The following is a 21,209-nucleotide window of genomic DNA, read 5'->3' on the forward strand; positions in this document are numbered from 1 at the left end:
CAATTGTGTAGTGCCTTATTTGCTGCAGAAGATGTCAGTTGCTTTAGCAGTGTATATTTTTATCAGCTGGCTGGTCTTTTTTTTTATAGACTCTGCTTCTACTGAAGAGGGAGAGTTGATGCTGGAAATGTTGTGTCCCTTGGATAAGCTGCCCTTTGAAACACAAGTGTTTCTCAACATAGCATTATGCTTTCAGACAGTCATCTGATGCTGTGTTTATGCCCACAATCTGCTGAGCTCTTATGATAATTTACAATGGCTGTGTGTGTGTTGTTTCTATCGGGAGAGTGAAAATGGGTTTGTTGGGAAATTAAGTGGACTTTGTCTGTGCAGAGGCATCCAGAACTGTCCCAAGAGCCACAGGAGCTCCACCACCAGTCCCAAGGGTACTAAATTATTACCACATTCACACATTTATGTGGCCTATTTTGCGCAAGCTATATTCTCCCATTTGTGGAATGTGTCATTAAAGAAATATAACAGGAAAATATTGTTTCAAGGTTACTCACTGTCCATTTAATAAAAATACTCCCTGATTCAGAAGGACGATAAAGTCGAAGTTGTCTTCTGAACTCATGGCTCCCTCAGTTTACTGGCTGTTTTGAAATAAAAACACGAAAGTTGATGTGAAGATTTTCTTGTAGAGCATTAAATGCTGCTTGGCAAACCCAGATCTCAGGCTGTAGATGAGATATTCACACCACAGACCATGGCTGTTACAGTTTGGTCAGGGTTATGGACGGGCTTTAATTCCCCCTCTCATTGACGATCATTCGACAGCCACAGAGGCCCACTGACTCCAGCTCAGCGAGATGGAAACGGCAGAAACAATCAGCGTGGTCGAGGAAGGCCTGCCCACAGTCTGAAGCTCTCGTTTTTACTGAATGAGCATGTGCCTGAATTTGTTCTACGCTCTCTTTTTGCTTTTCTCTCACAGGCTTGCGCTCACCGCTGGAAAAACGTATTCTATGACTCAGAACATATCCTTCCACATGGATACTGCTCCATCATCCCTTCAACACTTCAGGGCAGGACACAACCTCTCATCCCTTGTTATGAAGGTACAGTACAAGCACAATGATTATGAATCTTCATTATTTAAATGTTTTAACCTCTCAAATGACACTTTCAAGCATCAAACAATTCAATTCAGTTGATTAGTACTTTATCAGTCTCCAAAGATAAATTATACTGTTACAGTATAAGTAATAGATAATTATAATGAGAGCATAATGATATGATAAAGAGTCATTGTTTAAGGCTGTTGTTGGCAGGGATGAATGCTTGTACAGTGCCCTATTGCAGCGGAGTTGAAGAATCCTCTGTTAAGACACTGATGTTTAACCTCTGTATTTCTGTAGAGGATATGCATTGTTTCCCATTATGTTTATCAGTTTATGCAACATTCTTTTTCCACTATAAGCGCTACAGTTCCAGTGCAGTCCTTTTGTGATGCTGTCAAAGTAGAGTACCTCTTTTTGCTTGTAACACCTGAAAATTAAGCAAATAGAAGGTTATACCTTTGTGTAGACAGAGATTATGAACAGCTAGTGTTTCTCTCTAAAACAGTAACAAAATCAAAGAAAAAATATCTTGGTAAATAAGATTCGATTTTAGCATTTGTAGTAGCTGAAAACTGCTTGTATGGAGGATAGGTTTCATGTTTCTTATCCTTTTAAACATCTTGTGACCCCACAGATATATCTTGGAACGTCTAAAAGGGTTCAGACTCAAGGTTTGAGACGCTTGTTTCGTCTGTTTATCCCTGTACATTTCATCATGGCACATTATGTCGGTAGCTGTCACCACGAGTGAAACCACCAAGGTCTGTCTCTGGCCTCAAGCTGGTTTTCAGGCAAAAACATTAAGAGCGAAGCACTGAAGCTCGATCTCTCTTGCTGAAGTCCAATAAAGCTTCTATCCTTTGCACCATTTGAAAGAAAAACACTCCCACAAAGGTGCAATAATGGTATTTTTTTCTTAAAGCAATGATTTAGGCTTGATGATCCAGAAATAAAGTTATTTTCAGGAAAGATTTCCTTGCATTGTTGAGAAGTCAGATTTTGTTATGATTGTGCTAAATCAAATCCATTTGTCATGCAGATTGTTTTTCTTTGCGTATGTGGTGCAATCCTAAAAATCAGGTTCCATTTGAAAAGTTTTGACTCATGGAAATGTATTCATTATATATTTTTGCACCTGAATTGTTCTTCCAGGTCAGTATTTCAGTTCCTTTGTTACAGTACATCTGGCTGCCAGTAGTTGTGAAGAAGCCAGAAACACTTTGCATGGGGCCATATTGACAGTGCATTTTGCACAGATCCAAGCTCAATATTTTTGTAACCTAAGAGCACTGTGCTCCCCTTCCTCTCCAAGTAATAGGTCTTTTTGTTGAAACTTGTGTCGCACCCCTTCTTTTAGTCTGCACTCTGCCCCTGGATTCCTCTTGGATGGGATCGGGACTTTGACTAGCTCCATATGGAATGCAGGAAAAACTCCAGCAAATGCTGGCTCGAACACACAGTGAAATAATTTGTGGTTTGTTTTCTCTCGCAGACTATAAGCAGAAGTATGGGGAAGAACATGGCTCGTGCCAAGCTGGGATAGCGGGAGTTTTTACGGAGGTCAGTAACAGTGCTTGTTCATCTTCATAACACATGTAATCCCCTGTTTCTGTAAGTCAAACATGGAGATAGTTGTTCATTTACACCCAAATTGAACATCCATCTGTCAGTTCCCTGTTCTCAGGGTTTAAAGAGGTCCTGTTATGATGTCATCATTTCCTCTCATGCAGGTGCAATGTTATCATGTTAAATGTTCATGTCAAGTATGACCAGTTTTAAATAGTGCATAAAGAGATTAAAAACAGCCCTCTTCATTCAAAGCCTTGGGTCTTACACTTGTCACACATTTCTTTTTAAAGTCGCTGCTTTGGAACAACTTGTCCACAAAGTCAAATGACGGTATTGTTGGTAAATGTGAGCATCCTTGGTCAGTAATATTAAAGCCATTCAGTGTGGTTCAGCATTGAAAGAACCAACAGGGCAACTCTTTGGTGACAGTGGAATGATATTTGTCTTGCTACCTATGGTACTTTAGGCAGCAGTGGAGCATATTTCCCACTTGTGCAACTTTAACCTGGGCATATCTTGAAAATTTCAAGTACAGAAAGACTAAATCCACTATTATGTAGTGACATGTAATGACCAATGTTGGGTAAAGCAATGTTTGGTGCTTTTATAAGTATCTTGTTATGTCACACAACTGCTTCCAGTAAAAAGTAACTTGTTTGATTATGGCATTAGCTTGTGGGAAAAGAAGCTATAATAATTTCTTTTCTTTTTTTTTGGTACCAAGAAAAAGAAATCTTTGACACTTCTTGTATATGCTTAGTCTTCTGGATGTCTACTTTTAAATGTAGAACCTTCTCCGACATCCAACATAAAGCCAGCAACATGTATCCTGCCAAAAGCTCTTTCTAGGAAGCCAAACCTTAAACAGCCGTCCCTGTTTCGGAGCTATAGTGCCAGCATTTCACTTTTTTTTTGTGGCAATTAAAGAAACAGGGAAATATGGAAAAATTTTAGCCGTAATTGACTATTTATTTAAAAAAGGTAACTGAATAACTTATTTCTTGAATTGCGAAAATAACACGTGAAAAACCATTAGAAAGAAGTGCTCTTACAAATTACTGTGTTACATTACTCCTGATGGGCACATGATATGTGCCAGTTTACAGCTGTAATAAATATCCAATATGGTGGCTCCTTTTCACTGACTGGTTCCATGTTGTTCCACTTAGTTCATCTGCCTGGTTGAAGTCTGCTGGTTACTTTGACAGACAGTTTAGTCTTCCAGTCACCTGTTAGTATTTTTTAAAGGGACCTGACATTTTCCAAGCGGTTTCTACCGAGGCCTTCCTCGATGCTTGTGTAAATACACCTGCCTCGGACCAAGTGATGATCAGAGTTGGGTCGACCTCTGCTTCCGGTCGGGTCAGTGTGAGTAGAGAAACGAGCTGATCCCAATGCCAGAGAGTTATACAGAAAGAAAGTGAAAGAATGGAGGTCTCTGTAGGTTTTATTACTGGTCTGCATGTATGGTTGCTGTCAGGTGGCAAGAAGTGGCCGAAGGTAAACTGTTGACTTTCATGGTCAAGCTCAAAGTGCAATATTTACATCTATGGCTTTTCGCTAGTCCATAACAAGAGTAAAAGGTCAGTTTAACTCAAACAAATTAACAGATGGATGTAAAGAGTTAAGTCCCTACATGAGTGTTGTATTCACTGAAGGAAACTTAATCTAATCTTTGTTGCTGTAGATGCACTCTCATGGTCTGGATTGAATTCAAGATCAAACATGTACGGACTAAGCTGTCAGGGATATGAAAGTATGCAACATAGTAGGTTTACAGTGTTCTCTCTCAGCTGCAGTATTACAAGTTTACTAGTTTGTAAACTAATAAACCTGTAAAGAGACAGGAGGGAAAGCAGCTTATATCAAATAGTAGATGAAGTGAGACGGTAAATGAAGGCCCACTATAAAAACACTAAGGAGTTTCTGAACTGCATAGTGGAGTCCCAGAATGTTCAGCTTACATAACAGCAGACACCATCAGCCTTGACTATCTTCCTTGCTGTGTGTTTTTTCTTCTGTGGAGACTCATTTTCTCACTTGAAAATGTGATCACTACTGACACTTTCACATGCCAAATGCTTCAAAGGATCCCCCCAATTCTTTGTTGACTTTAGCTCTGGTATTCTGAGGATAGTTAGCAGAGACATTGTCTATGGTGGGGCAGACGGAGGTCTTTTCACAGTTGTTTAAGTTTGTCAAATGATGTGGAAAATCTAAATTCTTTGGTTAGATATACACGCGTATTTATATCAAAGCGACCAGCGCTCTGCTGATGAACTGCTGATAAGTGTTTTAACTTTCCATCAGCAAATAGGAAAGGCTGTGGCTGGCCCATGTGACCTCTGGTGTGGTTCCACAAGATAAAACATTTAAGAAAGCAAGAGTTTCCTTTTCTCTGTAGCCTATTTTTTAGTTTCATTCACACATGACATCACCCTTGGATGTACAGTCACTTTTTGTATCCATGTGGTGTCCCAAACATGTTTGTCTGAAAGCCTGTGAGGCTGCAGCAGGGAGGATGTTTTAGGAATAGATTTAGCAAGATTTGAAAAAAAAAGAGCTTTAAAAATAGAATTGAACTATGACAAATTCTTATTTGACTAGATTAGACATCTTTCTTTCAATACATTAGCAGTATAACTCTTTCCTGATGTTTGGCATGGGTGCCGTGCTCTGCAAGCATTCTTTTCGTGTCGCAGTTTACGGTGACGCTCATTTAAGCACATACAGTAGTGTGATGTGCATAACTTAAATGTGTCCTTACTGTGCAGCTATGCTCTCAGAGTGGAATCATTTCATGAATGAGTAAGAATTTGACTTCATATATTGTAATGTAATGTGTGCACTTTTCCCTTATTTCACACTTTGACATTGTTGTAGCAACAACAAGCAACTATCTCACCAAAAAGCCCCGTTTATTCTTTGGTCTGCCAGTGTAAACGCTGATATTTGTTTTAAATCAATATCTGTAACTTTTTTTTTTTGGTTTGTTTTGGACTGTTTTATTTAACATCCCATTTGATCTTAGGTTATGGGAAGCTATGCTGGATATTTTTTACTACTTACTTTAGATCAAATGATTCATTGAGAAAACAACATGGATATTGACTGATAAGAAAAAAGCAGCCTTACTAATACTTGCTAAGACGAACAAAGACGCATTCATGACACTCATACAGCTCTTTTAAAAAGCTGCATTTCTATCACTGTTGCTTGAATTGGATTATTACACATGATCTGTCCTAACCTCTTGGAAATTTAATTACAAGTTGTTTGATGTGCGTGTTTGTAGCGCAGCATCAAATAATCTCCGGCTCACAGTTGAACACTTAAAGCGGTGCGTGACATCACTTGCAGGGGCTTTATAGATTAGTTAAACCAATCCCATTTTAATATATCAATATGTATGCTGCAAAAAACTTCAGGAAAACAAAGATTCTGCTTCCACAACAACCCTACTGGCTTTTTTATAGAAAGAGAATGTCAGAGTGGATCTGTTAGAGCATTTGAACAGCCCCCTTTGAAAGAATTCGAGGAATTTATAAAAAGATATCCAACTGTTAAAGCTTTATCCTCGCCTGAACCTTGCTCCGTGTGCCTGGTGGTGCCCAGATGTTTGACGCCACAGCATAGAGGAAGGCAAACTGCTGAGTAAGGTCCTGACTTTGCTGTTTAGTTTGTTTGTATGCAGGAAGAAGTTGTGGTAAATCCACATCATCCCCAAGTGAAGCCGACTGGGCTGAGGACGAGAGATGCAGTGCCTTTTTTGGTGTGTGTGCAATCAAACAGAGCATCTTAACTGATGTGCTCTTGTCCCCTTAAAAACAGTGTGAACATCTCATTTTACGGCTTTCAGTCTTGCTTTTCCTCTGAATTCCTCCTCACATCAAAGGAGCCTTCATCAGTTATGCCATCTGGTGTTTAAGAGCAGATAGCACAAACCAGTCTGTGGCCATTGGTTAACCAGACGTCCACCCAGCAGTGTTTTTCTTTTCTTTTCTTTTTTTTTTCATCTCAGTAACAGCCTGTCGCAATGCAGATAGCACGAGAATCACATTGTCATTTATCTGCATGAATGTGGCTTTTTTTTTGCCTCAGGAGCTGGTGGTGATGGGGGCGCCGGGCTCGTACTACTGGACTGGGACGATAAAGGTGTACAACATGACATCTGACACCTTCTACAGCCCGAACAAAGACAGCATCGACTCCCACCGATACAGCTACCTAGGTAAGAGACGCCTAATCGATTTGATGTTGAATAATCAATCCAATAAAGGATAAAGTAAGTACAGCAAATAGATGTTTGAACACTGCGTCAGCACACAAGCGCTGTAACCAAGAATTCTCTGTGTTTCTAGGCTATGCTGTGACTGCAGGACACTTCTCCTCTCCTAATGTAATAGACATAGCTGCAGGGGCACCTCAGCACAACGGCGTTGGAAAAGTAGGGGTTTTATCTTTTGCCTGATGTACAGCAGTCGAGCTGAAGTCTTCTCATGTTGGTTTCTACAGTGATTTTGTTTCCACTCCTGCACAGGTTTACATTTTCAAAATTGATGGTGTGTCTTTGGTGAAGAGTTTTCAAGCCTCAGGGAAAATGGTATGAGCCAGGATGTGGTTTTTGCATTCTTCCAAAGATTTCTGACTGTCCTTTTTTGAATTAGAATACAGCGCATGCAGTGTTTTTTTCACTGATGAAAAAGACACCATACAAACATATTTGTTTGTCTGCCTTAGGACTAGTGTAGCTGATTCTTCAAACTAAGCTGCTCTAATTGCTTTGTTGTTAAAACCACACTGTTTATGTCTTTGCTAGTGTTTCGACAGCAACAGCCATTTAAACCACAAACCAAAACCAAGGAGGTAGCTAATGCTTTTAATGCAGAGTAAATAAAGGAATTTCACAGTTGCTCAAAAACATAAGTAACGTGAATATTGCTTTAATACTGGTAGAGATTTGAGAGCAGAAATAAGTCCAGTGAGAGTGTGATTTGTGCATCAATCGTATGAACTGAGGAACTGCCTGTGATCTGACCCATTGCTCTGTGGCTCGACTTGGTTCCAGATGGGCTCTTACTTTGGCTCCTCATTGTGTGCAGTTGATCTGAACCAGGACGGCCTGTCGGACCTGCTGGTGGGAGCACCCATGCACAGCCAGCTCCGGGACGAGGGCCAGGTGTCTGTGTACCTCAGCAAGGGCAATGTGAGTGGGATGTGTGGGTTAGTGGGAACTTAATACCGCAACATTCAACTTTATTTTACCGTATGTCCTCACTTTCCCCTTCACCCACACATTTGCTCATTTCTTTACAGTTTCATTTGTGTCTGACCATGTTTATTACAAAGTAACTTGATTAAAACGGTGTGCGTTTTAGTGGCGCAATCATTTAAGACCAGAGCTTCTGTTTACACATTTTTTATTTTAGAGTTACTGCGAACAATGCAACTTCTGTTTGTTTAATCTTTTAGATAAAAGACGACTATCTGCAGACGTGATTATGAAATTTTCTCAGTGACATGTGACAATAATTTCACACCATCTGGTTACTGCAATTCCTTAATTTTTTTTCTTATGTTACCTCTGAATATAAACTATCATCTGACCTGATCCCGGCTTTGTGATGTTTCAGGGTGTGATGGAGGAGGATGCAGTCTTGACTGGTGACAAGGCTTTCAATGCTCACTTTGGAGAGTGCATTGCAGCAATCGGAGACATAGATGACGATGGTTATCAAGGTTAGTACAAAGCAACTTAGAGGCATCACATTCTGCCACAATGAAATTGTTAATTTGAGTTCTGATTTTTGTTGTTTGAGGGGATGCATTTTTGAACATTTATATATTTCTGAAGGAGAGAAACTCGTATATGTAAATGAATCTATCATCCACACAATGGAAAACACTTTGTGACAGCATTCAGTTCAGTTAAGGTGAAAAGTCACTCTGTTTATATTCTCCACATCGGCCCGCTATTTTCACAGATTACCCTGGAAATCTAACTAAGTTACGCACCAACGCTCAGAGGCATACGTTTATGCAGTCTGTTTTCCTGATACTCAAATGGCTTGGCTTTGAGGTCTCAACTTGGCGTTGGTCTCACTTTCCAGCTCGAGGCTTCTGCCTGGTTTCATCTCCATGTGAGACACGGCGGGAGGCTTGGAAGCCTGGCACAGCGTGTGCATGTGTGTGTGCACAGAAAGATGGCAATTGGGAATTATAAATCATCTTGCAACTCATCGCTCTTGGATTGTGGAAAGAGCCAGATGTACTTGGTGACTGACAGATGATTATTTACAACTGAACTGCTACCATTTAATTTGAAAGAGCTACTGTCAGTTCACATTTGGCCTCAATGACAATAAACTTTAATTATGTTTCTGTATAGAAAATGAACTATTGTGTAAGAAAATTCTTAAACTATTTCTGCTTGTATGCTGCACCACATGGTATAGGAGCATTTTAGTTTACAAAATCTGTGTTGAAATGGGGTGAGGAGAGGGTGTTTCAGTGCTCTTGCCAGCACTTTGTAGTCTTATTTTATCTTTCTCAGAAGTCTAACAACACTTAATTGGCTATTATTAGTCCTACTTTTAGAGTTTGTCTCGCAGGCACTGGCCAGCTTAAAGTAAACAGAGGGTTAATGAAGGCTTTCGTGTGCATTCACAAATTCGCTCAGTCGTTTATGTACTCGTTGGTATGACAGCCTTTCACAGAAACATTTGTTGTCCTTATTTGTCCCTTCAGATGTTGCCATTGGAGCACCTAAAGAGGATGACTATGGGGGAGCTGTGTATATCTACCATGGGGATGCCACAGGAATTACTAGGAAATACTCAATGGTAACAAATATGGTTTCATTTGATATGATGCAATATCACAAAGTCATCAAGGCACATTAGGGTTACCATGTTTTGAGGCTGTTAATCCTCTTATGGGCGAAACCCCAGTGGCTCAGAAGCCATTTGGGAGATGTATTGTGTTCTATTTGTCCTTGGTTGGCCTGGGCCTGACACCAAGGTCCTTGCCTCAAATGAAAAAAACATCCATAGCTGGTGCTTCAGTGAGAAGGAGTAGCAGACTGACTCTGAATTTTCAAATTTCTTACCCATCTCAGCGAGTAAGCCCAGCTGCTGAGAAGATGAAAATAATTTCAGCCACACCTTGTTCTTTCACTCTTTACTCAATGTTCATGGTCATAAATGTGTGAGCTATTTAATTATTTATCTAAAAAACATTGGAAAAACAAATTGTGCAGTGTGCTCTTTTGTCCACGCTGGCTCACATGCCCATGTTTAGTTATCTGAAGGCTGGTATCATCTGTTCCAGAAACTGTCTGGGCGCAGTGTAAACCCTGGCCTGCAGATGTTTGGCCAGTCCATCTCTGGCAATGTGGACATGGATGGCAATGGATACACAGGTATGGCCATAACAAGTTTTCCTAACCACACATTGAAACTGAACAAAAAAAAAAAAAAGTCAAATGGAAAAGAAAGTGGATTGTTGAATTTTTCATTTTTCACTCTGGTTGTAGCTTCTAATTCTCAGGCAATAGCAGAGTTTCAGACTCGTGATAGAGGCATCTTGTTTACTGCATTCCACAGCTGACAGTCAGACCGAGCTTGCATGACAGTTAAAGACATCTGTGCATTGTTTTGAATTTTGCAGGTGTAAAGACAGCTGACAGCCGATGTTGCATTAATGTCATAGCTTCTTAAAGGATTTCCAAATCAATCCTGTTTTTTCTGCAGATGTCACTATTGGAGCTTTCATGGCAGACAGCGTGGTGCTGCTGAGGTGAGCAACATGGTAATTCCATGTAAGAGTACACTATTTATGAGAAGCAAAGTAGCATTTTTTGCTACTTCTCAGTCATTTAAATGTTCGCCCTCTCCCACATGATGTTTCTGGTTGATTCCTGTGGTTGTAGGTCCCGGCCTGTTATTACAGTGGATGTCTCCATCTTCCTACCCATCTCCATCAACATCTCTGTGCCGCAGTGCCACGAAGGCCACCAGAACCTGAACTGTTTCAATGTCACCGTCTGCATGAGATTCCGAGGAAGACATCTACCTGGACAAATAGGTGATAAAGAGGTTTTTTTTTCTTATCAGATATGCCATGGGTATCCAAAAATGGGCTCAAACAAAGTTTAGAGTTATAAATGTATTTAAAATGTTTTGAATTTCTCTGCTTATCTGCATGATATCTATGCATGGCTTGTCAAATGCCACTGGTGGTTTAATCTGTCAGAAGGTGGACTGCAAAGATGACACCAGAATGAAAATCTCAAAGTTAGGACATTTTAAAAACTATTAAAAAAAATGGCGAACAGGTCTTCCTCATCTTTATTTTGTTCAATCAAATATTTCAAATTTTATAAACATGGCAGCATTTCTCAAATAACCCTATGGGCAACAGTTCACCTTTCAGCCTTGCTAATTTGTTCTTGGGTGCGGCTCCTGTTTGGAGCAGAGGTGCAGTCCTGTTCCAGTGTTTGGGTGTGGTTACTCACAGTCTCCCCCCAGGGGAGCAGGAGCCCTGTTGTTACATAATAACTACGTCCTTGCTCGAAAGGATAAAGCCTCTCTGTTTAGCCGTCTGGCGATCACTATGGAAAGTGCGGCAGCATGTGTTCGGTGACACCCATAATGAAACCTTCCTTTACCTCCTCTTGAATGAGCTCATGGCGTTCTCTCTGCTGGACGACGGAAACAGTAGGCTTTAGTCCCAATAGGGTGTGTTTACCACCACTCCCACTGTTTTAGCAGTATGACACCCTCTTGAGGAAATTACTACAGAATAGGGCTGATTCATTCAGAGAAATGGATTTTAAATGGCCAAAGGTCCATATATGGTTTTCTCTGAAACGCTGGTAATGGTTGACTTCTTGTTTATTATTCCTGAATTCCAAACAGATTTCATATGTGTCAGCATCACGTCAGTGGAGTGTGTAACCAGCAGAAATGTTGCTACTACAATGTAGTATCAGGTGTAGTATCAGCATAGGCTGCAATGATGAAACACAATAGCTGCTGCATATTTTTTCCCTGGCTTGTCATGAAATATTGTTCATTACAGGAACAAAACTATGGGAAAATCCAATGAAATCTTCAGCTTTTTTTCATTTCACCACCCAAATAAATTTTCAGTTCCTAATGATCTGACCAAAAAATGTTTCTATCCTCCCCTAACTTATTCTAAATTGACTGCAATAGCGGTAATTCATTTCTTCCCATCTTTTAATGGCAAACACCAGAAAACCAAACCCTGCATTCTTCAAGTGTTTCTCAACTTTGTCTTTACTCAAAAGAACCATCTCTGTCAGCTGATGTTATGTGTAAATTTATATCTCCCTTTTCTCAGACTTGTTGTATAACTTGACTGCTGATGTGGATAAGCGACAGAAGAGCCAGCCTTCCAGAGTTTACTTTACTCAGAGCGGATCTCAGATCACTCAGTTGAACCAGGAACTGAGCCTGGACATCAACAGAGAGGAGTGCCAGTGCTACACTGCCTACGTTAAGGTAAGTTTAGATCGTGAGGTTCCACCGCTGGCTCTGTTTGTGCTTCCCATGTCCTCAGCTTGTCTCTCAGCTACTTTCCCATGACACTGAGAGCACCAAGCAGTGCTCATTTGTGATATGAATGATTTGCTTATGTTGGCAATTTCTCTCCTGTCTTTGTTTATGTAGTTTTTGGGTGAAGTTTCAAAGTCGGTTTATTTCCAGCAACAAGTGTTGATACAAAACAACAGAGGAAATAAAATGTCAAGATATGATAAGAACCGTGGCATTGCTCATATTTTTAAGAGAACAGGCAGCTGGAACAGAAGGCCACATAACAGCAGTCATCTGCTGGGAAGCTATTTGTGTCACCCTGCTGGGTTAGGTTAAAGGTAACAGTCGGGAGCCATCGAGCTTCTGACTCCATGCTGCTCAAGTGTGCCCCTCCAGAAACAAGAAACAGAGTCTCCTTTGTCATCGCATAGTCCCTCTATTGTGTTCCTCTGTGTATTAGTCTTGTGGCTATAGAGGGTCCTCGTCCTGAGGGCACCATCCATGTTTCACCTCCTCTAATACAGAGGCCCACGACTGGCCTGTAAATTTAACTGGCATTCGTAATGGTGCTCTTGAGGCGCTTTCACTGTGGGAGGCAGAGCTGCCAGCTGAGGGAGGCTGTCATTACCGTGCTTTCCTCTCTTCCTTCAACTGTTCAGGCAATAATGAATGTATACTGCTCAAACCAGTTGTAGCGCCTCGATATAGCATAACACACATGTTACAGTTACCAAGGTTTACTTTGGGAAATCAGGAATATTTAACCTGGTTAGTTTTGCTCTAATAAGGATCTTAACACTTTCTCCCTCCAAGTTTTAACACAGCATTAAAATGAGAGTAAGTGGTGTAAAGTAGTGTTTCTGCTGAGAATAAATCTGACATTTCAACCCTTGAGCCAAACATCTAAAGGTTTGTGGGTGGCCAAAGCGAATTATCGCTCAGTCGTAGCTCGTAGCTGCCACATACCTGTGGCATTTCTCTGGCTGTGAGATAAACACACTACTACTTAAAGTGCCATCCATCAGCAGTGATATTACTTCAGGGAACGAGTCCTATTTCGTTTCTCTGTTGGTTAGTTCAGGCGCTAAAATAGCTGGATGAAAATATACTTTGATGTTGGTAATGAAAAGCAGTCTGTGCACTGTCTCAGTGATCTCTAGAGGTGCACCTAAGCAGATTTTGTTACCATCACAGAGCAGACTAACTGCTTCCTCCTGTTGTCATTCTTTATGCTAAATGTCTTCAGGCACCTGCCTCATGTATAGACGGAGTTGTTTTGATCTTCTCTTCTAGCTCTTGACAAGAAAACAAATAAAGGAACCTTCAAGAATGTTGGACGACTGCTGTCACACAAACATTTGAATTTATAATTCATGAATGTCTTTTACGATGACTTCTGGAGTATTTTGAAAGGCTTTGCCAAGGTGCAGCATGATTGCCAGTGTGTTCATGTGATCATTACTTTTTCAGAGAGATTCCACCTGCTCAGCAGAAAAAGCAGAAGTTAATTACCAAAAACTCGAAAACCCCATGGGAATGTAAAGGTATGGTGCCCAGATTACAACCTTACCAGACTGTTTACAGGCTGAATGGCCTAAAATGTGGATGAAAGTGAGCGTGGCCTGAGATTACTACTAAGCATGATAACGGTCTTGATATGCGTTTTTGTCATCTAATGGTATGTGTTAGCCCTAATCTGAAGAGGAAAGCTAGAAAAATAACCATAATCAGAAGTGATCTGACTCCACTCTCTCATAGAGAAGGTCTAGTCTGCTTGACCAATTGCATCGTCTATCTCCTTCATGTGTCTGCCCGCATGAGCCAGTCCTCTCATTCCTCAGAAGAGTTATGCTAATGGAAACCAGCTGGTTGCTGGACTGCATCCTCAGGACGGGGGGATTGTGTGCCTCCCTCCACCCAGTTCACAACCAAAGCTTACAGTGAAAACACAGGGCTAAGAGTAACGTCTCAACAGGGTGCTAGGCTGCCGTTGTGTTAACTGTAACTGCTGATGGAAAACTCTCACGTCAGGGTTGATTGCTTAAGCCCTAATGTGCAAGGGCTGGTGGAGGCAGGCCATGAGCTATTCTGAGCCGGTCTCACGTTTATAGTAACTATGACCATCTGTTGACCGGGTTTGTTGACTTTATAAGTTAAACTTTTTCAAAGGACCCCAGTTAAAGTGAACATGAATTTTCTTATTCTTGTTTTTTTTCCCCTATTCATAATGAAGCTTGTGAAAATCTCAAGGTTCAGGCTGTTATAAAGCCTGATAGAATAGGATTTTTTACAATGTTTTTTTTTGTTGTCATAATAAAGACATCGATTTATTTATACAGTCACCTGCTACAAGCACGGCATCCCCATAAAGCACGTGCAGATCAGCTGAGATGAAAAAATAAGATTGGGTGCTGTCACTTGACAGGCTTCCAGAAGTCGGTCAGTCAGAAAAAGAAAGGCTTTTAGGTAAAGAGTGTTGTTAAGAAACGGGAAGTAAAACAGAATTAACACACCAAATTTTGGGTCACATACAGGGCCAGCAAATTACTAAATTAATTTTATTTAGTTATTTATTTTTATCTTTAATCATGGGAAGTTTCTCTGGTGGCAGAGTAACAAGTAATGGAGCTGGAAATGACTATAATAGGTCCCCTTAAACAGCAAAAGCTAATCTGTAAAGGTTGGGCTTGTTGCACGTAGCACACATGCAGCAGAAGCTCTCAGTTTTCACCATCTGAAATCAAGTAAAAACCTGGACCTGCCACTCATTAAATCATAAAGTACTAAGAACACCAGAGCACAGAAGCTAGTAGTTTAGCGTCTAACTTTTTCAAGTGTAATTCCATCTGAAATTATGCAAGTCTTTCACGTTGTTCATTTTGAGCATGTTTTCTTTGGCATTGATCAACAGCATACCAGCCCTCCAGATGGTCTTTGTTTGGTTATTTTTAGCTAAATAAACCCCATGCTGCTTTTCGATTGAGTCGTACCTCACATTTAGGGAGGGGAAGCAGTTGGGGTGACTGATGAATGGCGAGAAGTTCAGATGATCAGAGGCGCTGTGCGTGAGTTGGAAATGACTCATTTAACAAGACGACCACTGACTTCAGTTTGATATGTTGCAGTTAGATATTTCATACAACTGGCTTCTCGTAAGTTCCTGGCATAGTAGCTCATCTTATTGTGCCAGAGTGTTTTGTAGTAAAATAGTTTAAATGTTTGTAGTGTGATTCATACTGAAATGAAACCCTGCAAAATTGCATTTTATATTAGGGGATTTTTATATGCAGTCATAGGTAAAGACAAAAAAACAATATGTCTTATATGGGTGGGTGTGATACAAACTGTTTCTGTGAAAGTTGGGACTTTGTGTGAATTAATCAAATCACAAAAGCACTTTATCTCTTTAGTTTAGTTCTTCAGTTGTATTTTAGTTGTACTTAGAGAGGAGGACATTGGTGTGCGTACATTTAGAGAACAACAGGTGTAATGTCCACTTTGAATTGTGATGTGTGTTTTACAATAAACTGTAAAGTAGTCATAATTCATTCCGACAGGTAGTATTTGAGTTCAGGCTGACGGCTCACTTGGCTTGATCTATCACTTGTAAAACTAAGTACTGTGTAGGCATTCCTTTGTTGGATGGTCTGCACTTCATTCATGTTTACATTGTTGGCCATCCATCCATCATCATACACTAGCTGTTTTTACACTAGCAGTCCTATTACCATGGAGCCCACGTGAGCCTTGAAGTTCTGCCAAAAGGCAGTTCCATTTGTCATCGAAAGGTTTTGTGTAGCACTGCAGACCCATCACGTTCTCCAAGGAGGAGCTAAAATAGGCAGCCAAGGCCCTGCCTGTAACAGTTGTCCGTTTAATTTAGCTGGTAAAGCATCCAAAGCCCACTTGCCCCCACTTTCCCCTGGCCTATATTACACTGTGTCCTACATGTATATCTCATGCCGTCCTAACATTTGCTTGGCACCACTGGAGTATTTAAAGGTCTGTCAGACATTATTTTGATGACTGCTGCTGTTACTGAGGAATCTATGGGATGAAGGTCTACATGTATCTATCAGAGATAAATGTACTGATGCCCTTTCCACTCTCATATGTCTCAATGGAAATCTTGACAGTGCAATGCAATCCAAGATATTATCAGAAAGCATAGATGCTTTAAGGTTATAGAGGGAATCAGGTTATGTGTACCAGTACCTCTGCAAATTCAATTGGGTTAGGACTTAGTATTTTAATCTGCCTGCTGCCAGCTTCATAGCTCATTTAGCTAGATGTCAGTAGACAGTTTTGTTATTCCTTGTGCTAAATGTGAGGACTGTTGGCCTCTCACGATGTTCACTGGTGTTATCAACGCCTACAACTGTGCAGATCTACCACAGAAGTTGTCTGAAGCCTCAAAGTTTGATGGAATAGCTTAAAAGAAAGAAGGTTATTCTTCGTGAGATGTGCATTCACAATCTTTTTGAAAATGTGTTATTTGATAACTTTTTTTTAAGCAATATTGCCAAAAGGATTATCACAAGATGCAGCCTCTCACGTGAACTCTCATATTTAATTTGCTCAAGTGATGGCAGACTAATACCATTAGGCTTTGAAAAGAAGACTCCAAACTCCATTAAACAGTTTCATAGGGCTGAATACCAGCTGATATACCAGAGGCTCACTATCTTGTTTTTTTTTCAACAGGTATTTTGGGTTATCAGACAATGAGATGTGACTCATAAGATGTGAATTTGCACCCCAGAAGATTTGGGCAATGAATGTGAAATCTCTAACTGCCCTTTTCTGAGACTGACAGATTATCTCATTGTATTTGACCTGCATTTTGCAGTGGAATCTGCTAAGCTGCTCCTTAAAGTTAGACTAAATGAATGTGAAGAATCGGCTACACTCAGTGTTTGACCCAAGTCTGATCTCCACCGACAAACAGGAAACTCAGGATAGTAAGGTGAAGCTGAAGTTCCTGTCGCTGCATCCCAAACAGGCCACAGTGAGACAAAGTCCCAGAAGCTCTTATTGGCACGTGGAAACCCAGAGCCACTGCCACACTGCCTGCTTTGTTTGCCTCTTCAAGTTCAACAGAAACGTGCTATTCCCTTGATACTGTCCCCCTCTTTTCATTCAGCTCGGGCCAAGAGAGCTGATCCAGTGAAAGTATAGAACAGGAAGGTAATCAAAACCAGCTGTCTTCTGTTACACATGGCAGCAAGTCAGGCACCTATTTATAAAGTGTATCGTAACTGTTGAAAAAAAAAAGCAAGAGCAGTGCACTGTGACGATAAATCTACTAGAAAATGTCATATACGCTGTCATGAATAAGTTGTGCTTAATGCTTTGGCTGCAAGTAATAGTGTTAATAGCATTTACAGGATACTTAAGAAGACCTGTTCCAGTTAATTTTAGCTCAGGGTAACATTTTCATCAGGATTTCCCTACATGGTCGCGCCAACAAGAACATCAGACAGTTCCTCTCCAGGGCTGTTTCCGGAGTGTGCAGGCTTTTCTTACAAGTCAAATTTCTCATGAAGTTCCTCTCTTGCATGTGTATGCAAGCTGTAAGTGAGGTATTATTTTTGGTATGACTGTTCATTAGACTTACTCTGTTGCCATAGTAAATCCATTGTTGCTACACATATCAAATCTGACCAAAGCTTGGGCAGATTTGATGATTTGTTGATTTTGGCAGCTATGCATGCTGGGCAGAATGTTTCTGCAGTCTTTTGGCCGCGTCACTGCCACACGATGCCACCACAAGGCAACTTAATGGGTGGCCAAGTCTGACCACAATGAAAGAGTTTCTCTGGCCATGATTCCCACTTCCACTGCAGGGGAAACAGACAGTATATGTATTTCAGTGTTCAGTGGGAACTCTTGTGGAAGCATAAATGCTGCTTGTGATGCAGGGATGCATGTTTGGGAGGCTTCCCTGACAATCTGGTGGAGACACTGTTATCATTTGTTATTATGTAGATGTGGTGGCATCAACTTCCAATTCCGCTTCCTTTAGGAACAGACAGGATTAAATACGAGGAAATACAGCAAATATACAGTATACACAAGACATTTGTTTATGTCCTGTGGAGACTGCATCCTTCGGGACCCTCTTCAGGTAGATTTGACAAATTTGTGTTGGCGTGCTGCAATTTTATCAGGGGTTTGTCTGAAAACAATGGCTCCAACAATAACAGTGACGTAAAAGTGCCCCATATTTGTCCACAGTGACAACATGAGCTGCAGGAAGCATCTGTAGACCTTCCCTATCACCAGGATGGAATAGACTCAAAACACATTGAAAAAACACCCTGAACTCCAGGGTTTTAAAACTGCACATTTCAGGCTGCTCCGACCAGCTGATATCTCATCCATCAGATAAATGTTTTGCCATGAGTCTCAAATAAACTTTTTTCAATAAATATCTGTCGTTACAGCATAGTGGCTAGTAACACTTTAAGGATATCCTCTTTCCTTTAAAATGTGTACTATTTTTCACAATTACTTGTGTAGAAATGCAGATAACTTTCTTCCTGTTTATGCACCGAGTAGATTTATCAAGATCCTGAAGGAAGTCCATCTCTCAAAGGCAGGAAGTCTTCAGATGCTTGTTGTTCCTTCTAAACAGCAACAGAATGTAGAAATAGAACTCTGATGCTTTTAGTTAGATAAGTTTTTAAGTAGAGCCCAATAAAACATTATCTATGACTGAATGTTTCCCCAGAGAGCACGAGTTTTACCCTCCTTCACTTTTATCTTCAAGTCAAACAAAATCCCACTATAAATAAAAGAATAAGTAGATGTTTGCCATGAGATGCACTATCATTGGCTTTGATAACAGTTAATCAATGATGAATCAACAAAAGATGAATCATGTAGAAGACTGTCAATACAGTTTTCACTTCTAATTATTCATTTAGAGAACAAAGCTGATCTTTGGATTCAGCTATTAATTAAGTTGGCTCCAAGCACTCGTCTCGTGTTTCTTGCTCATTAATAGCTCTTACTGTTTTCATTATTAGTATTTTCCATTGCTTCAAACATAATGCAGGCTAATAAGAGGCTTGAGGCACCTTGCCTCTGCTTGAATCCCAGTTCTCAAGTCCTAAAACTGCTTCCTTATAAGGATCTCCTCTGGATTCTCCTTTTCTGTTTCCATCTTTTTCTTTGTAGGAAGATGGGTCCCTGCTCTACGATAGCTGGGTTCAAATGGAGCTCAGGAGGGGGTTGTTGGTACATATTCATGATGATGACTGAGGCTCTGTCAAGACTTTGAGGAATAAGGACCATTTGGATGTATAGGAATGATATACCCCCCCGCTTTTTTTTTTTTTTTTGCTCCAAAGCAGCAATGTTTATTTTGAGTCCTTGGTCTTTCCAAGGAATGAAATCTTGCATTCAAGTCAGATGTAATTGTGATACTGACAATAGAACAGAAACAGATAATGTGTTGAGAACATCCCAGTGTGGGAGCTGAGTGAGGAGGAACTGAGATATGTGGGAACACATCTGTGCATTTATAGGCGACTGGCTGGATTTCAGGTCCAAATATTACAATAAAACAGTTATAGTTAGCATTGGCGTTCAATCAAGTTGTTGCTGATAGAATGTTGTAGAAATAACACGCTGATGAATTTGGTGTGTTTGAGCAGTAAAGCAATTCCATGTGCCTATTTCCACTGGGGAAGTTAGGCACCTTTTTCAGCTCCTTTATAAATCCCAGCTGTGGCTGTTACTGTCCAAGGGTCAGATGCTGAATGCCTTCTTCATGATGCATACGAGACCATAAAAGTTTCCTGTAGTTTGTGTTTATGTGAGCATTGTTTCAAAAAGCGATAAATTCAGTACACTTGGATTCTTGAGGGAGAAAGGTATATCTTCTTATTTGCACGCTCGAAATCTTTATTGAGAAGAATAATTTCACTAAGACTCTGGAGCAGATAGGCGTATTGTTGCTTGTGCGCTTTAGAGGAAGTTTTGTTTGTGAGAAAGGATTCTCAAATAGCATGCAAATATCAAGCGGTCTTCTTTGTGATATGGCCTCATGACGGCACACATGGTCCATGTTTCCTGTCACTAAGTGATGTACTTGTCTGTGTTGCTGGGAGGGAATGTGCGTTTGTTCATGGGAGGCATTGCAACACACCGTCACATTGAGAAGCACACGGCTTTGTTGAGGGTTAAATTTTTGATTAAGTTTGGGTTGTTCTGTTTTTTACAGATACAACACCTCAAAATCAGACTATGGAATCGGTGGTCTGTCCTTGAAAATATACAGCACTGCAGCTTATCAATGCATCATAAATCAAGAACAATAAGAAAATGTGAGACAGTATCAATTTAGAATTGAGGCAGGAAAAGACCAGGGATTATTGATTGAGAGTTAAGAAGAAAGATGACACATTTCTCTGGCTTTAAACTTTGTATCTTGATTACTTTTATTGTTCCATGAGTTCTGTTAAAGTGCACTACTGTCCTCATTTTTCCAGGTTGATCTACTGGCGCTGTGACTACTGTAAGATTTAGAGATGTGTGCAATAGTGCATTGCATAGTTGTACAACCCTGTAAATCTGCTTTATAGTTTTCTTTCAAGCCATCTTAGCTTATTAAGTACAACTATCCTCAGACTTACAATGCAGCTCTCAGTACATGTTTGCTTTTTGTTCTTGACACAATCTACAATGATCCTCAAACCCTATTCTGCCTTTATTTGAAACCCTTTTTCAGTTTGGTTTTGCCCTGTTCACAGTGTGTTTTATTGCACAGTTGTGTGATTTATCAGGTTTGTGGCTGAAGCTGGACAGAGATCTAACAATCACTGCTTCTTCTACCACCATCACACAGAGTGAAATCTTTTCCAGTGAGTTGGAGTAAACATGGCTCATGTTGAACAAAGACATGCTGCATACATTTGATATGACTGGTCTTCTGGCATTTTCACATTACTCGGAATCGTTGGGTTTTGGACGAGCTGGAGGTTTTTTTACTTTTTGATTATGAAACTAG

At 40.4% G+C, this 21,209-nt stretch overlaps 1 protein-coding gene across 1 annotated transcript in view; it reads left to right on the forward strand.

The window, feature by feature from the left end:
* The window catches only part of itga9 (integrin, alpha 9), a 49,647-nt gene that overhangs the window by 3,612 nt on the left and 24,826 nt on the right, over positions 1 to 21,209 (forward strand). The window contains exons 4-15 of the mRNA XM_072391197.1: positions 938 to 1,061; positions 2,557 to 2,624; positions 6,735 to 6,864; positions 6,995 to 7,080; positions 7,174 to 7,236; positions 7,702 to 7,839; positions 8,267 to 8,372; positions 9,381 to 9,475; positions 9,963 to 10,053; positions 10,385 to 10,430; positions 10,564 to 10,718; positions 12,000 to 12,160. Coding sequence (XP_072247298.1) covers positions 938 to 1,061; positions 2,557 to 2,624; positions 6,735 to 6,864; positions 6,995 to 7,080; positions 7,174 to 7,236; positions 7,702 to 7,839; positions 8,267 to 8,372; positions 9,381 to 9,475; positions 9,963 to 10,053; positions 10,385 to 10,430; positions 10,564 to 10,718; positions 12,000 to 12,160 — 1,263 coding nt within the window. The remainder of the gene's footprint in view (positions 1 to 937; positions 1,062 to 2,556; positions 2,625 to 6,734; positions 6,865 to 6,994; positions 7,081 to 7,173; positions 7,237 to 7,701; positions 7,840 to 8,266; positions 8,373 to 9,380; positions 9,476 to 9,962; positions 10,054 to 10,384; positions 10,431 to 10,563; positions 10,719 to 11,999; positions 12,161 to 21,209) is intronic.

The sequence above is a fragment of the Leuresthes tenuis genome, unplaced genomic scaffold (assembly GCF_036924035.1).
Source record: "Leuresthes tenuis unplaced genomic scaffold, fLeuTen1.0.hap1 SCAF_8, whole genome shotgun sequence".
In the NCBI taxonomy this organism is placed as follows: domain Eukaryota; kingdom Metazoa; phylum Chordata; class Actinopteri; order Atheriniformes; family Atherinopsidae; genus Leuresthes; species Leuresthes tenuis.